Genomic DNA, 18,472 nt, shown 5'->3' with positions numbered 1-18,472 from the left:
ATCTTCTTTATGTTCTTGTTAGCAGCCTCAACAGCTCCATTTGCCTTGGGGCGATACGGAGTGGAGTTCCGATGCATGATCTTGAATTGTTGGCATACTTCTTTCATCAAATGACTGTTGAGATTAGCGGCATTGTCTGTGATGATCACCTTGGGAATTCCGAACCGACAAATGATATTTGAATGAACAAAATCCACCACCGCCTTCTTAGTCACGAACTTGAAAGTTACAGCTTCGACCCACTTGGTAAAGTAATCAATGGCCACCAGAATAAACCTATGCCCATTTGACACTGCCGGCTCAATTGGTCCAATGACATCCATGCCCCAAGCAACAAAGGGTCAAGGTGCAGACATTGTGTGTAACTCAAATGGGGGAGAATGAATCAACTCACCATGTACCTGGCATTAATGACACTTGCGAATAAAACTGATACAGTCCCGTTCCATGGTGAGCCAATAATAACCTACTCTAAGTATCTTCTTTGCCAAGACATACTCGTTCATATGCGGCCCGCAAACTCCAGAATGCACTTCGGCCATGATAGTTGAAGCTTCTTTAGCATCTATGCACCTCAACAGTCCTAAATCTGGAGTCCTCTTGTACAAGATTCCTCCACTCAAGAAAAATCCACTAGCCAGACGTCGAATGGTTCTCTTTTGGTCACCTGTAGCACGTACTGGATATACCCCCGACCTGATGTATTCTTTGACATCGTGGAACCAAGGTTCGCCATCGATTTCCTCTTCCACCACATTACAATAAGCATGTTGATCATGAACTTAGATGTGCACAGGATCGACATAAGCCTTGTCCGGATGATGTAACATTGACGCCAGAGTGGCTAAGGCATCAGCAATCTCATTATGAATCCTGGGAATATGTCTAAATTCAACCGACCTGAACCGTTGACAAAGATCATGCAGACACTATCGGTACGGTATGAGCTTCAAATCTCGAGTCTCCCATTCTCCTTGAATCTGATGAACCAACAAATCTGAATCTCCCAGAACCAGTATTTCTTGGACTCCCATGTCTACAGCTAACCTCAAACCTAGAATGCATGCTTCGTACTCGGCCATATTGTTGGTGCAATGAAATCGAAGCTGGGGTGTTACAGGGTAGTGTTGCCCTGTTTCAGATATGAGTACAGCCCCTAATCCGACACCCTTCATGTTAGCAGCCCCATCAAAGAAGAGTTTCCAACCTGGCTTTTCATCTCGGTCAACCTCGTCAACACACATGACCTCTTCATCAGGAAAATAAGTCTTCAGTGGCTCATATTCATCATCCACCGGATTCTCGGCCAAGTGGTCGTCCAAGGCTTGGGCCTTCATCGCGGTCCGAGTCACATAAATGATGTCAAACTCAGTAAGTAAAATCTGCTACTTCGCCAGTCTTCCCGTGGGCATAGGCTTCTGAAAGATATACTTTAGAGGATCCATGCGGGAAATGAGGTAAGTAGTCTAGGACGACAGATAATGCTTCAACTTTTGTGCCACCCAAGTTAGGGCACAACATGTCCTCTCAAGCAGAGTGTACTTAACCTCATAGGGAGTGAACTTCTTTCTGAGATAATAGATTGCTTGCTCCTTCTTTCCCGTGATGTCATGTTGACCCAATACACAGCCAAAAGAATTATCCAAGACTGTCAAATAGAGAATTAAAGGTCTTCTAGGCTCTGGTGGGACCAACACAGATGGATTCGACAGGTACCTCTTAATCTTATCAAATGCTTCTTGACATTTGTCAGTCCACTTTACCATAGCATTCTTCTTCAGTAGATTAAAGATGGGCTCACAGGTTGTCGTGAGCTGAGCAATGAACCTGCTGATGTAATTTAACCTTCCAAGAAACTCATCACCTCTGTTTTGTTCTTTGGCAGCGGTAACTCTTGAATGGCTTTGATCTTCGATGGATATAACTCAATGCCGCGTCTACTAACCACGAATCCCAACAGCTTCCTCGACGGGACACCAAATGCACATTTCGCTGGATTGAGCTTGAGGTTATACCCGCGGAGTCTTTGGAAAAACATCCTCAAATCCTTAACATGGTCAACTGCTTCTTTGACTTTATGATCACATCATCTACATAAACCTCAATCTCCCTGTGTATCATGTCATGAAATATGGTGGGCATCGCCCTCATGTAAGTTGCCCCAGCATTCTTCAAACCAAATAGCATTACCCGATAACAATATGTTCCCCATGGCGTGATGAACGTTGTCTTTTCTGCATCTTCCTCATCCATCAAGATCTGGTGATATCCCGCATAACAGTCCACAAAAGTCCCAATCTCATGCTTGGCACAATTATCAATCAGAATGTGAATGATCGGCAATGAAAAATCATCCTTTGGGCTTGCTTTGTTAAGATCACGGTAATCAACACAGACCCTGGTCTTACCATCCTTCTTTGGTACTGGCACAACATTGTCTAACCAAGTGGGATATCAAGTGACCCGAATAACCTTTGCAGTAAGCTGCTTTGTGATTTCTTCTTTGATCTTCATACGCATATCAGTCTTGAACTTTCACAACTTTTGCTTGACATGAGGGAATGCTGGATCAGTTGGCAATTTATGAACTACCAGATCAGTGCTCAGGCCTGGCATATCGTCATATGACCATGCAAAGACATCTTTGTACTCAAACAATGTTTTGATTATTGCCTCCTTAACTTGCGGCTCTAAATACACACTTATCTTGGTTTCCCTAACATCATCCTGGTCCCCTAAATTGATTGCTTCGGTCTTACTCAAATTAGGCTTTGGTTTTTCCTCAAATTGTTTTAGCTCTTTACTAGTTTCCTCAAATGCTGTTTCTTCATCATATTCTATTTCATCATCATATTCAACTTCTTGGATTGTTATTTCAGAATTAGATTGGCTTTTAACACTCGGCTGAAAACTCTTCATGCATGTCATGTCACTGCAACCAGCATAAAAAGAACTGTACAAAAGAAAAAAGAACAAAATAAAACACTATTAAGAATAACGGAAAACGGAAAATTGCATTTCATTGAAAATAAAAGGATAGAAGGGTTTGAACATCAAAACAAGCAAAACTAAAAATATGGATTACAACCCTGGAATAACCCAGATAACAGAAAGGAAAACAAAGCAAACTACCAAAACTCCTTCCTGGTGGGGAGATGAGTAGCTTCCCAATTGCTAAGCTTCACATTTGGGCCAACGAGCTGCACATTTGCTTTACTAGAGCCTTCACCAACTTCTACCATATTGACTTCTTCGAACAGACTTTGGAACCTCTTGATCAGCTCTTCATCAACATCGACCACGGGTTTTGGGATTGAGGAGGTTGGAGGCTTTTCGGCCCCTGGCTTGACAAAAGACTTAGAGATGTGTGGGACGGGCTTGGGGAGCGACCATACCTTATGTTTCAGATTTTAAACCCTTTTCACGTCCTTCTCTATGGGCATGAATCCCAAACCAAATGTACCAGGATTCCCACTGGGGCGCACTGGATGCACAATACCCTGCAGAGATGAGCCCAAGCCCTTTCCCGGCACAAAACCATTCTTCAACATTTCATTCGCAACCATGACGGACGCGGAGAATAGCTTAGGACCCAAAATGCATTTTCCTTCAGGAATTTTCTCAACAGACACTGTTTCAAAAGTCTGATAGACCCAAGGTCCCTTATCATCTTTAGCTTCGATGAACGGAACAATTGTATCATTACAGGCTGACAAGTCCTCATCACCGTGCACAACTATTTCCTGCATGTCCCATTCAAACTTCACCATTTGGTGTAGAGAAGACGGGACTGTCTTAGCAGCATGTATCCAGGGCCTGCCCAACAACAGATTGTAGGAGATAGCCACATCTAACACTTGGAATTCCATGGTAAACTCAACAGGCCCTATTGACAATTCGAGCATTATATCTCCAACAGAATCTTTACCTCCCCCATCAAAGCCTCGGACACACACACTGTTCAAGTGGATTCTTTCGGTGCCATTCTTCAGTTTTTGCAGAGTAGACAGGGGACAAATATTCGCACTAGAGCCATTATCAACCAAAACCCTTGAGACAACAGAATCTTCACACTTCACCGTGAGATAAAGAGCTCGATTGTGTTCTGTACCCTCCATAGGAAGTTCATCGTCCGATAAAGTGATCCTATTTGCTTCGAAGATCCTGCCAGCTATCTTTTCCAGGTGGTTCACTGTGATCTTATCAGGAACATGTGCCTCATTCAAAATCTTTATCAAGACCCTGCAATGTTCATCTGAATGTATCAACAAAGACAAAAGAGAAATCTGGGCTGGTGTTTTCCTTAACTGCTCCATAATGGAATAATCTTGCACTTTCATCTTTTTCAGGAACTCCTCAGTGACCGATTTCTTTACTGGCATTGGCTATCCTTGAATGGCTTGGCTTTCCTTAATTCTTCTGGGGTGAAACATCTCCAAGAATGAGTCAATCCTCCAGTTTTATTGACTTCTTCCTCTATTTCTTTTCCTTTGTATGTCACTATCACTTGTTTATAATTCCACGGAACAGCCTTGGCATCCACCACTGGAAGTTGGGTTACTAGTTTAATGATGATAGGGGTAGTAGGAGCCTCCTTCACAACTATGACAGGCTTACTTGAAATCCTTGGTACTACCACTTTTGAACTTTCCGGACTTGCCCCGATATCTTTCGACAGCCCTTTCACGACCAACACTGGTGGTTTCGAATTGAGTGAGCTTGGCTTTTCTGTCATCCCTTCAACTGTCAAGGGTGTTGCTTTGGTAGAGTCTGGAGCTTTAACCAAATTGCTTTCACCGGCCCGAATCATCATGACGGACTTAGAAGACTTTTTGGGCTCCCCGTCCTTGTGAACTATTTCAATCATGTGCGTCTCTGCATGGGCTGGCAAAGGGTTTTGGTTGATGTTTGGTGCATCTGGGCTTTGGACTACAATTTGGTTTGTATGAATGAGCTCCTGGATTGCCCGTTTCAAATGCCAACACTTCTCTATGTCATGCCCTGGAGCATCAGAACAATAGGCGCATCTTAGGGAATAATCGAGGTTTTTTGGAGGGGGATTTGGTATCTTTGACTCAATCGACCTCAAGACGTCCAACTGCCTTAACCTTTGAAACAGACTAGCATAGGACTCTCCAAGCGGGGTAAAAGTTTGTTTCCATTGTTGCCTCTCTCTCCTATACTTTGGCCTTGATCGAAAATTTGAACCAGTGGGGTTTTGATAGGGTTTCGGGGGTAGATAGGTATTTTATGGAGCTGGGTAGATATTCTGCGGAGCTGGAGCACGCCATTGGGGGTAAGGAGAGGGTTGAGCATATGATTGTGCTTGGTGAACAAGGTATTGGGATGGCCTGGCTAAGTATTGGAGGTTTTGCGGGGAAAGGTAATGTTGAGGTGGATTATATGGAGCTTGGGCGTAGGCTTGGGGTCGGGGTCGAGGATGGATGTACTGATGAGGTGAACCCCTCTGGCCATGCCATGATCCACAGACAAACATAGCAACATCTTCCTTCTTCTTCTTGCCTAGCAAACTTCCGGTACCACTGTGGATTGCCTGGGTGGTTGCTTTTATAGCAGAATAGCTCATGATCTTACTCGACATGAGCCCCTCGTCCACCATTTCTCCCATCTTCACTACATCATTGAAAGACTTACCAATGGCTGAGATCAAGTGGCCATAGTAAGTGGGCTCTAGGGCTTGAAGAAAGTATTTAACCATCTCGTCCTCTTCCATCGGAGGATTGACTCGTGCAGCTTGCTCCCTCCATCGGAACCCATATTCTCTAAAGCTTTCACTGGGTTTCTTTTCCACCTTGGTCAGAGATAGGCGGTCTGGAACAATGTCTATATTGTACTGAAAGTGTCGGGTAAAGGCCTGAGCCATATCGTCCTAGGTGTACCACCTGCTGGCGTCCTGGCGGGTGTACTATTCCAAAGCTGCCCCACTCAGACTTTGGTGAAGTATGCCATCAGTAATTCATCTTTTCCCCCGGCGCCTCTCATTTTACTACAATAACCTCTCAGATAAGCTACAGGATCCCCATGCCCGTCATACAAGTCAAACTTGGGCATCTTAAACCCGGCAAGCAATTGGACATCGGGGAACAAACACAAATCATTATAGGCTACACTCACTTGGTTTCCCAACCCTTGCATATTTCTCAATGATTGCTCCAGACTCTGTACCTTCCTAAACATCTCTTCTTGCTCTGCGTTCTTGGGTAGTTTGTCAGTTTCAACATGAGGCTCAAATTGGGGATTGCAAGAGTAAGGATCTAGGACTTTGAAGGTGGGCTCCGGTGCATAGTAGTGGTATCTGTAGCGGGGAATGCGGGCTCACTAGAGGATCGGTGGAGGTTAGCTTGTGGAAGGGTACAAAAATAGGAGCAGATGTCGGAGCAGGGTATGAGGTTGTTTTGGCTGGCGGAGCATGAACAATTTGAGCTGAAGTGCCGGGGTATATGTGGTAAGGGGTAAAGCCAGGTGCGTGTTGTGGGGAAAGATCAATGGTATTGGGCATCTGGGATTGAGAGAGTGGTGGAATGGAAGCAGGGTTTTCTGTGTAGTTGGTAGGGAACGAGGGTGGAGGATGTCCCTTAATCCAGGCTTAATACATTTCTGCCATCTGATGCTTCAACCTCCGGACCTCCTCTTGCAGTTCCGATTCCGACTCAACAATCTCCCTTGGTGAGTATACAACTCCAGTGTCTGTTTCCTTGCTAACCATGACTGTTTGACGCTTTGATCGGGTGTTGTATGGATGACTTGCCAGGATGCCAACAAACTAACCACCTTCCTGAAACTTAATAGAGATAACAGAGGACAACAACACAAAACCACCACGTTAGCGTTAGAGCATTTATCAAATAATAATATCACATTACGTGCAATGCACCAAGCAACAATCAATGGTTCTAAAATGTCTTTGGGGGTCGCAAGGTCATATGACATCATCTCAATTTGCTCATTTCAATCCTTTCTTCTCTTTCTTTTCCAACACCTCTTATCACTCTTTTCTTTTTCTTTCTCTTTTTATTTTGAACCAAAAATGATTTGATCGAACCTGATGTAGGTTGCCTACGTATCATGTCCCTCATGAATCAGACCAAGCGTAGTTCTGGAGAAGTGGTGGAAAATAAATTGAAAACAAAATCTTTTTGGGATTTTTCATTTAAAACTTTTCGATATTAAAATACAAAGGGAAATACAATAATGAAAGACATGACAGACTCAACTACACTACGACAGACTCTGACATTACCTAAAGGACTCGATACTTCTAGACAAGACACGAAAGTAAAAGACAACATAAGACAATCTCAAAACACCTAAATAGAATGACTCCTCAAGCTGCTCCTGAATATGACTGTCCTGACCGGGATGGTCCTGAGCTGTACGTCATGCTCAAACTCTGTAACATGCCTCGTAAAGAAACACCGATGTTGTAAATAAAGGCCCTGGCGTGTGCCCCCGCATCTTGAAGGCTGACCCTAAACAAATACTGGCTATGCTGCTCCACGTTTGCTGTCAATCCCGCTAACTGAGACTTTATCAACTCAAGCTTATCCCAGGGATCTTGGTCCGATGCCTCCCCAAAATCATCTGTCTGAACTGCCGACCCCTGAGTTGGGCTGGCAATGGGATGCTGACCCCTGGCGGGACGGACTGTAACCAAATCAAGTACTCCTGAGTACACTCGGGCCTGCCAACATCCTCTGCTAATGTATTTTTCTTCATCCTCTTTGCATTGTTCCAGTATTGCACATACTTGATTTCATCAGCCGCCTTTTTGCTAAAATTTATGATGTGCCTTCGAAGGTTCAAAGTTGGAGGCTCCTCTTGTCTTCTGCCCAATTGCCACATTACCCTAACATGAGTGTACGGCCTAACACACTTGAGTCCCATCAGTATCAGGAAAGGCTACATGAGGCACCCTACCAAGATATCATCCAAAGGTAGCCAAAGGTAAGTCCACAAAATATTCCCATTTGTCCTCAAACCAAGGAACTCAATCCAAGCCGTGACGCCTACTGGGTACGTAAACTTAGGAGATTTCATCCTGCGTTCGATGCATACCACCCGATCCCTCAAGGCACGATCGATGGGACAAAGTAAGGAAGCGGTGTGCAAATGCTCCATCATCCACAACTGTAGCAAAAGGTTACTTCCCTCAAAATATCTGACACCTCCCCTAACCTCACTCAGGGCTCGATACAACTCTGCTAAGATCATCGGCACAACGGTAACGGTTTTGCGTTGCTTCTCATGAAATAGTGCCATTACCACTGACTGTAGACGGGTACTAATGTGCCTCTCATCTAATGGAAAAACCAATAATCCCAACAAAGCAAGGCTGAAAGCTTCGAGGCGACGTCGTTGCCACTTTGCCTTGGTTGTGCATAACTCATCCCAAAAGATATCAAAACTATCCTGTGGTCCAAATCTAGCAAACAAATAATCCAAGGATATCCAAGACTGCTCGAGACATTTTAAATGCTTATTATCTTTCAGGCCCAGGTCGCTGAGGAATCTTGTCCTAGAGTGGTCTCGGGGAAGTATCATGTCCTTGCATATATAGCTTAAACGAGTGAGACCAAACATTTCCGCCAAGGTAGGAGTCATCTCACACTCTCCAAATTTGAAAATCAAATTTTGCGGATCCCAATAAGTCAGCATCGCCTCCACTAAGTCAGGGCGGGGTGTGATATCAAGAAGGGAATTTAGGGTGCCCAATTTTTGCATTAACTCATACTGCTTTAACGATGAAAACGTTTTCCACCACTTGATCAACTTCCTAGGAATCTTTACTACCATTAGCACTTTGGATCGAATCAGCGGGTCCATACCTGAATGAAGCAAACATGGTTAGCGACTCGGGACACTACGTGACCCCACCATATTTCCTAGTGGACAAATGCAGGACACAACTGGGCTATATTTGCAAAATGGCCTAAGTGGCTGAAAGTGGCTATTAGCGCAAACTTGACAAAGTTGACCCCTAATGCATGAGAAATACTCCATTTAAAGCTTACATGACTCTAATATCCCGACAATCATGGTCTTAAAAATTACTTTGCGGAAATGGACCCTTTTTGCAAAAATGGCCGATGTGGCCAAATGTGGCTAGGGATGCAAACACGACATGGATGGACCTTAAAGTGATATGACACCGAGTTATAAACTCAAGATCATAAGACATGGGTAATTGAGCCACTCTTGCGAAAATAACCCTATTTTGCAAGAATGGCCAATGTGGCCAAAAGTGGCTAGACATGCAAATTTGACATGAATGAACCTTAGAATTAAGAGGACACTTTATTGTAGACTCAAGATCCTAAGACAAGAGATAACAAATTACTTTGAGAAAACACTTCTATTTTTGCAAAAACGGCCAAAGTGGCCAAATATGGCTATACATGCAAGATTTGGCTACGACCCCGGAAGCCAAGAACCTAGGACCTAATAGGAAGACCAGACCCTAAGTGAGTTGCCTACGTATCCCGCCCCAGAAGACGAGAATCAGGTTTGCGTAGTTCGGGAAGATTGGTCATGGGAGAAAGCCTTTTTAAAAAAAATGCAACTAACTTGGAAAAACCATATTTTTTGTCTTTTTGAAAAATGATGGAAAATGTAAACTCTTTTTGGATTTTCTTTCTCCTTTTTTTGAATTTTTGGAAAATGATGGGAAAATGTAAAATCTTTTTTGGATTTTTCATTTTCATTTCTTTTTAAAAAAAAGTATTGAAAGAAAAATATAACTGGGCCCTACTTGCTTCGTCTTTCACCCTTCTTTCCCAAGCATCGGTCCACCAAATGACCTTTTTACCCTCAAAGATGCAACATGTATCACATAGGGATGATTGAATGTCTTTTATAGGCTTCCTACAAAGGGACACGGTACCTGGGACCGATCCCTGTTAGGTCTAAATGACATGATGCAAATAAAAATGACCTAAAGGCTGACCTAAGTTTGGGGTTAACTAACAAGGCAATTCGGGGGAGCGTATGGTCGATGGTGGCTGCTCAAGCTTTCCACCCACTCCATACGTCCGACGGCCCCCCTCCTAAATTAAGGGTGACTCAACAAAGAGTTCGTGCACGCGACGCGTACTCTGAGACTTGTTGCAGAAAGAAGACCCATGGTTATGCACATGATGACAGTTTATAAAACAGTAACATATTAAGAAAAACGATAAACAAATAACCAACAAAACAAGGAAATAAGACAAACAAAGCAAATAAAGAAAACAAAACACATAAAAACCTCAACTGAATATCCTAAAAACCAACAAAATCAAGTACTAGATCGAATCTGCAGCTCCGCAGCAGAGTCGCCAGAGATGTCACACCCCTTTTTCAAACAAACCTCACTTAACCCTCTTAAAATAATAATAAAAAGATTTAGTAAGGCTTGAAAAGGTTTTCCAATTTTGAAAGTGACAAAATTTTGTGTTCGAAAGGATTAGCTCAGAGTCGCCACCTGACATTTGATATCGGTGTGTCAGGTTACCGTTTCTTCTAAAAATAATTTTTCCTTTCAAAACACTTGAGACTGCAAAACTAAGTCTGCACCAGAGATTCGGATAAGGGGGTTCATTTGACTCGAGGAAAAGGTGTTAGACACTCCCCAAATCCCGTGAAGGTCACGGTTGCGTACTCGATCTAGTTGGCTTTTAAAATATTCGAATTGAGGTAATAACACACAAAAAGAAAAATAAACACAAAAGAAGCTTGAGGTCGTCCCCACCTAAATAAAAGAAAATTAAAAGAAGAAAACTTAAATTTCTACATTATCGTACGCTACTTCTGCTACGATGTTCACCACGACCTCCAATTACAGAATACTACGGGGCATACCCCGGATAAAAATATATACAAATCCCTCGAGGCATTCCCCGGATAAATTTAACTAAGGGAACGACCTTTCGCCTCGAAATTAACAAGAATCCTACGGCTCGCCTACCCAAGCATGACCGGCCTAAAACATGCTCCTAATATCAATATGATAAAATAACTTATCCAATGGACATGTATTTATTCTTAAACCCATTTTGCTTTGCCTTTTTATTCTCTAATACCAGGATCAACTAATTAGAATTCTTAATTTGATTCATCATTAGTCTACTAGGCATATTTGTTTGCTTAGGAAATCATAAATCAGTAAACATTCAATATAGTTACGTCATATGCACATAATTAAATGGACTAAACTAAACCAGAATTCCGTTCGATATCAAAACAAATGAGGAAGAATCACTAAGATAATTAAGAGCAGAGTTTAGAATTAGACCTCACGGAGAACAAATTTCCAACGGTAACAGCGAAACTTCAAGAAAATTCTGCTGTTTGTTGCTGTCCGGAAAAGTGAACTTCACGCAGCAGTAACCAAGAAGAGTGGGGATGACGGAGAAGGAGCAGCAGCGACACCAGTTCCGATATGAGATTTCAAACTGATCGGATATTTTGAATTCCGCCGCAGCGATCGCACGGCGGAGGAGAGGCTCAAAGGATGGTGTTGCTAACTCTTGGCCGAAATCTGATTGTGATGTTTTAGGATTCGAAGTTGGCTGAGTTTTAGGTTGGTTTTAGTGATGGCGGCTGTGAGGAGATGACTGGAGGGCTGTGTGCGTTTTTCCGGCGAGTAGAGTCGACGATGGAGGGTGGACTTGCGGCTGGTTCCCTTTTTTAGTTCAAGACTAGAGTTGAAAATTTGGGTTAGAGTTTCTATAATTGGGTCTTTTATACGAAGGTGAGAATGGATATAGCCATTGGATTAGGAGGAAATAGATGACTAGGATTAAATCTTGCACATAAATGAGCTAATGGGTTGGAAATAATGGACTAAGAATAATTGGGTTTAAGTTAAAAGAAAATGGACTCACACCTTTGGGCCTATAAATTTTCTTGTTGGACAATGGCGAACTCAAAAATCCTACCAAAATATTAATTAAACTTAGTTAAGTAAGTAAAAAAAAATTAAAAATGAAACTACTTTTTTTTGTATTTTTAAATGTTATAACAATAAAGTAAAAAGTAAAGAAAATAGACTAAAGTCATGATAAAATTAAGATATCATGAATAAAAATATACTAATTGATCTTAAACTAAAGATAAAAATATAAAAAAGCGATAAACACAATAAATAAAACATATTTTATATTTTTTTTATGTCTTAGGACTAAAAGTAAAAAGATTAAAATTATATTAAAATAAAGTCAAGTAAATATTTAAAAATATTAAAATACTAAAACTAATTTTAAAATTTGCGCGGGTCAAAAATTACGTGCTTACAACTCCCATATGATTGAATCCTTGAATATTCAAAATTGTGTAAAAAAAGTATTTCAGATAATTGTTAATATACTTGGACCTGTTCTAACAAAGTCGAGATATTTTGAATTATTTAGTGACACAGACAAAGTCAGGAAAAACCTTTAAAATTATTTCAATACTCAATCTTGAACATAAAAGAGTCCTGAATAGAATCTCTTTGGAAAGAAGTAAGGAAATTCAAGTGTGTAATTCCAACAAAGTTTAGCTCTAAGTAGAAATAAGCAATATATATACAATTAATCGCAAGAGAGCAAAAAGATGCCCTTCAAGTGATGAGGTTATTTCAAAGAAAACGAAGCCTAGAGGAACCTATTCGAAACATAACTAAACCTAGAGGAACCTATTCGAGACATCTTACAAAACTTTCCTTGAGCTCAACATAAAACGTATACAATGTAACCATTAGCAAATAGTATGGTTTACGAGTTGTATTTATGTCTTTGAAGGTTAGCAGTCAGCAAATCCCAGCTATAGTCATAACTTGAAATATTTCTTCCGAATGCCTCGAACTGTACGCAAAGAACGCGCGCACACAGAGAGAACTGTGCTTTTGCCTGATGATGATGACGAGAAGGTCCCGGAACCAAAATGTGGTTTTTTTTTACTCAAACTACACAATTAGGTGGTAAAATAAAAAAGTTACATTTTTATATATAGCGTCACAATACCTGACGCTATACATTAACAGTAACGGAACCGTTAATGTATAGCGCCAGGTATTGTGGCGCTATACTGTAAAAGCTGACATGGCCAGGTATAGCGCCACAATACCTGGCACTATACATTAACAGTTCCGTTACTGTTAATGTATAGCACTAGGTATTGTGGCGCTATAATAGATTTTCCTGGCCCCACCAATAATTTCGGACTTTAATAATTCAAAAGCGTATAGTGCCAACGTTTTTGGCGCTATACATATAAAAAAAAATCCGGCTAGCCATTTCATATATAAAGAGGTTAGGATTATATAGAAATTCATCCAAAAAAATTTGTTAACTCTTGTTGAAACGTTTATTGTTCTTAAATTCTCCAGCATTTTTTCATTATGTCTAAAGCGCGTAGAATAAGAGTTTCATTATATTGGGGGGGGGGGGGTGAGGTTGTGATGAAGAATAACTCTGTGGGCTACAGTTTACCTGCTCAATGTCATGTTAAATTGCCACTTACAATAGAGTACGATAAATTGATATCGTTATTATGCAAAAACCTGAGTGTGAGGAAACGTTCAGTTATAGTTAAAGTAACCGGAAGATATCAGTATTTCGTCACTCCGCAAGGGGTTGTTTTTTACTCGGAGTTTAACATCGACGATGATGAAACTTTGAGTGATTTTTTGAGGACTCCGGACGAATGTCGGGAATTTCTTGTAATCACAATGTTGGAGATGTACGTGAAGGTCGAAGACGTTCCCAAAAACGAGGTTGTGCGTAGCAGAGATAACCCTCAGTCATCGGGTGGTAATTCTGGAGCAGTTTTTGCCGGACAGGTTCCGGATGAAAGAGTTTTCATTGATTTAAACTTATCACCGGCAGCGAATGAGCAACGAGAAAATAATTTATACTCTGCTTTCCATAATTCACTAGACGAGTGGTAAGCTTTAATTTTCATTTGTGTTAATTATATATATTTTTGGCGTACTTGAATTTGTATTAACGCTCATATATTTAATAGGGGGTACCGGTCGGATATGAATTTTACAAGTGGCCCATCCGGTAGTCATCACCTAATTGAAAACGTCCATCATGAAATTTCATCACATTACGACTTGTAAGTGAAGTGATATAAAACCATATGGATATCATTTATTAATTCAGTAGCTAATATTTTTGTTGGTTGTGCAGTGAAAACGAGCAAGTTGAACCACATGTACTCACTCAATTGACGGAAAACGACGTATTACACCGGGATCTGACAGATGCACAGAGTGAGGAACAGAACAATGATTACGATAACAATGCCGATGAATCCGGAGACGAGACACCCTTTTTTCGTGAGGATGATGATGAACATGATGAGGAGGAAGGACCTGATTTGAAGAGAGACCCACATAGACGAAGAGTGTTTGAGTCCGAAGTGCCATTTCATTCAAGAGAGATTCCTTACATTGATAACTTGCCAACCGTGCCGGATGTGGAACCTCTCACAAGGGATTTTGATGAAATCCGGACAGCAATGTGGGATGAGTCTAGACCAACGGTGCTTGCAAAGGGGATGCTTTTTCCTGCTAAAGCACGCTTAAGCAGGGCTTGTAAAATGCACAACGTAAAAGAGTGTCGTGAGATGCAGGTATGGGAGTCAAGTCCGATGGTATACAAGGTTGTTTGCCGCAGGTGGTTTTGGCCATGTAATTGGATGTTGCGTGCGACCAAGAAGAAGACAGGTATGTGGAAAGTGGGTAAATACATTCCCACCCACACATGCGAAATGGACACATTCAACGGTAATCACTTCAACTTGGATATTGACTTGATATCTCTTGTACTTATTCCGCACCTCGAAGCATCCATAAGGTATACAATCAAAGAGTGCATTACATCAGTCCACCAGGAATATGGCCATACCATTACGAAAAGAAAGGCATTTCTCGGGCGCAAACGAGCATTTGAAATTGTCTACGGTAATTGGGATAAGTCATTTGCATCTCTGCCAAAGTACATGGCCGCACTGCAGCACTTTAACCCCGGGACAGTTGTTGAATGGAAGCTTGAGCAGAGTCCGGGAACACCAGAATACATATTCAATTACGTGTTCTGGGCGTTTAAGCCAGCAATTGATGGTTTTTCGCATTGCCGGCCAGTAATATCCATAGACGGAACTCATGTCTATGGAAAGTACGATATCAAGCTATTGATAGCCGTGGCAGTGGATGCTAATGGACAGATATTTCCTCTAGCTTTTGCTGTTTGTGCCAATGAAAGCACAGAGACGTGGACGATGTTTTTGAACCACCTGAAAGAGCACGTTGTCAAACAGCGTTCAGGTATTTGTCTAATATCTGATCGGCACGGTGGTATATTAAGTTCTGTGGAGAACTTGCCTGCATGGCAAAAACCTTATGCACACTACCGTTACTGTGTGAGGCACTTTAAGGCCAATTACCAGAAGGCACATCCCAACAATGATCTACATGATTGGATGTGGATGGCAGCAACAGACCACCAACAGCATAAATTCCGGAGGCATATGGATTCTATCAGGCAAGAAGACGAGGCAGCTTATCGTTGGTTAATGCGACATGACCCTGAAAAGTGGACGTTGCATGCGGATGGTGGAAGACGATGGGGAATTCTTACTACAAACGTGTCAGAGTCCTTCAACGGGTTATTAAAGTCAGCAAGAGGATTGCCCGTCACAGCCATGGTGCGGATGTCGTTCAAGCAGATGGCGGAGAGGTTAGTTGAACGGTCTGCAGCTGCAACGGAATTGATGGAGACGGGTGTTGAATTTATGCCAGTGCCTATGAAGAGATTTGAGAAATACAGACGACGAGCACATTGGCATTCATTTTTGCAGTATGATAACGAAAGAGGTATTTTTGAAGTTCTCACCGCTATCCATAATAATCGAGGTAATAATGTACATACTGTAAATGAATCTACAAGGTTATGCTCCTTTGGGAAATGGTCCATTTACCACATGCCTTGCTCACATGCCATCAAGTGTTTTCAACGTGTTGGTTATGCGGAGACCAACTATGTTGATCAACAATATAGTATTTCCAAGTACCTAAACACATATAGTGGTCAGTTGCAGCCAGTGAGTGCTGAGCATTATTGGCCTCCGGAACCATTTAAAATGGTGTGTAACAAGTCCTATTTACGTAAAAGACAGGTGCAGAAGAGAACGCGTATACGGAACCAAATGGATATTAGTGACATTGTTTATGCGCGCAAATGTGGTATATGCTCGCAAACAGGACACGACTGTCGTAAATGTCCTTCAGCTGGTTTGGGTGGCAAAACTAGTCAAGCTCGTGGTGGGTGTTCTTCAAGTGTACCTAACTACCCATGAGTTTATGTTGTAATAATTAGTTGTTATGTCTATGTTGCTAGATTTATGAAATAAAATTATGTTTGTTAACTATGATTTGTACTTTTCCATTTTACCTATTTAAATATTAATTTAATAAAACTATCCGTATATTTGTTATGTATTTGTTGTCTTGTCGAACTGAAAAGGCTGACCAGCTGACATAAAGTTGTCTTGTCAACATCATGATATTTAACACGCAAAATATAGCGCCATTACATAGTACGTTATATGTGTGTTGTCTTGTCGAACTGAAAAAGCTGACCAGCTGACATAAAGATGTCTTGTCAACATCATGATATTTAACACGCAAAATATAGCGCCATTTCATAGTACGTTATGTGTGTCTTCTCTCTCCTGTAACTAACGGGCTCATTGTAATTATTTTGTGTGCTCAAAATTTAGTAAAAGCAAATATTTCAATACAAGTAAGGTTTTTTTACATTACAGGCAAATTTATTTCACAAATGGCTCAACCTCTTCGTCCACCAAAGTGCAACTGTGGAATAACATGCTTGATGAAAAATTGTTGGGACGGTGGTGAAGTTGGACACCGCTACTGGCACTGTATGAACCAGTTTTACAAGGTTCCCGGCGAACCTATTTGTGATTTTCAGGAATGGGTCGATGAACCATGTTATCAGGAATGTTACAGAGAACAAATGCAGTTTCTTTATAATACATGTTTAAGACAACGAGAAAAAGAAAAAGAAAGCAATACAATCATTGCAGACTTGAGGGAGAAACTGAAGGAGGTAGGAGAAGAAAAATGGAAAACGCAATGGAATTGTGAAGCACAAAAGGAACGTAAAAAAAATATAAATTGGAACTTGCGGAAGTGAAGGCGAAACTGAAAGAGGTAGAAGAAGAAAAAGAACAACTGCAAGAACGATTTAAGTGGTTGGAGCGGAAAATAAATGGCAACAGGGGCTAAACAGGCCATGTATGTGTTTAGTGTATTTTTCATATTTCATGTATTTTGATTGTGTTGGCCTGCTATGTTTGTGTTTGTGCTGTAGTAATGTTTTCCTTGTTTGTTGTACTAAATTTTATTTTAATTGAAGTAGAAGTTAAGTTTAACTGCTTGTGTTGTTCTACATTTTATTTTATGAAACTATCAAACAAATGGAGAACTAAAAAAAGTAATGAGCATATTCGATTAAATATTGTTGTTAATTTATACAAAAATATTGTCTGGGCAATGTCAATGTGTCCCGCATCCGGTGTGTCTCAATGCAGCCATTGACCTGAGGCGCATCCCCTCCCGCCCGGGTACGCTATCAGGATCATCATCATCAAGTCGTCTCCTTATAGCTGGATGCGGCGCAGGATGACATGTATCCGTGGTGCTGTCAACTCCAGTAGAAGGCTACATAATAATATGAAACTTAGTATAGGAAAATACATAACAATTCACAACAATTTATATTGTCTTACCATAATCATGTCTGGATCCTGAATATAGTCATCTGTCGCAGCATCGCATGAACCCTTAAAAAGGAAATTAATAAAGTTAAAGAAAATAAATAAGTTACAGTTAAAACAAATTAAAGATTCAATACTAATAAATTCATACCTGCGCATGTGATGTGGAGCCATAACTCAGTCGGCGCCCACTATAAAAATCTCGGGTCGGTCGATCCTCAACAGTGGTGGACGGGCCTGGGAAGTATCTACCCCAATCCACTCCTTGAATATCCGAGCCCGTGATCAATAATTGACCCGATGGGGTCACCTGCGATGGCACTGGAGTGTGATAAATTCCAAGGCTGTAAGACGGCATGTCCGTCTCATACATGCCACCTGCCATATTTGCAGCAACATCAGCAGCAGGAGCCTCAACTCCCCCTTGCTGGGGACCACCTCCTCTCCACCCCCGACCACGTCGTCTGGCACCACCTGCACGTCGGGCACCACCAGCTCGTGGGATACCACGATCTCGATGGTACTGTGTTGGGTCCATATAATCAGCCTCGTGTGCCAAATGCTAATCCGATCGGGCTCGCTGCAGTGTCTAGGCAGCCACATCCATGAATCGATGACTATACTCCTGCATGGCCACATGATCGTGGACATAACTCTGCATCTGCTGCCTCATATGATAGACGGT

At 41.6% G+C, this 18,472-nt stretch overlaps 1 protein-coding gene across 1 annotated transcript; it reads right to left on the bottom strand.

Moving 5' to 3' along the window:
* Window positions 1–2,995: 2,995 nt before the first annotated feature.
* LOC142166300 (uncharacterized) lies at window positions 2,996–11,921 on the bottom strand. Its single transcript, XM_075225158.1, has 2 exons — window positions 11,291–11,921; window positions 2,996–8,846 (listed from the first exon to the last, which is right to left on the bottom strand). The coding sequence occupies exon 2, from the start codon at window positions 4,380–4,382 to the stop codon at window positions 3,411–3,413; it is 972 nt and encodes a 323-aa protein (XP_075081259.1). The 5' UTR covers window positions 4,383–8,846; window positions 11,291–11,921; the 3' UTR covers window positions 2,996–3,410.
* Between the last annotated feature and the right edge of the window lie 6,551 nt (window positions 11,922–18,472).

This window comes from Nicotiana tabacum, chromosome 11 (genome assembly GCF_000715075.1).
Source record: "Nicotiana tabacum cultivar K326 chromosome 11, ASM71507v2, whole genome shotgun sequence".
Classification (NCBI taxonomy): domain Eukaryota; kingdom Viridiplantae; phylum Streptophyta; class Magnoliopsida; order Solanales; family Solanaceae; genus Nicotiana; species Nicotiana tabacum.
This window is presented reverse-complemented; position numbering and strand designations above follow the sequence as displayed.

What these genes read in the sequence shown, in the direction of transcription:
- LOC142166300 (XM_075225158.1), bottom strand. Translation starts at nt 4,382, where the DNA reads ATGCCAGTAAAGAAATCGGTCACTGAGGAGTTCCTGAAAAAGATGAAA.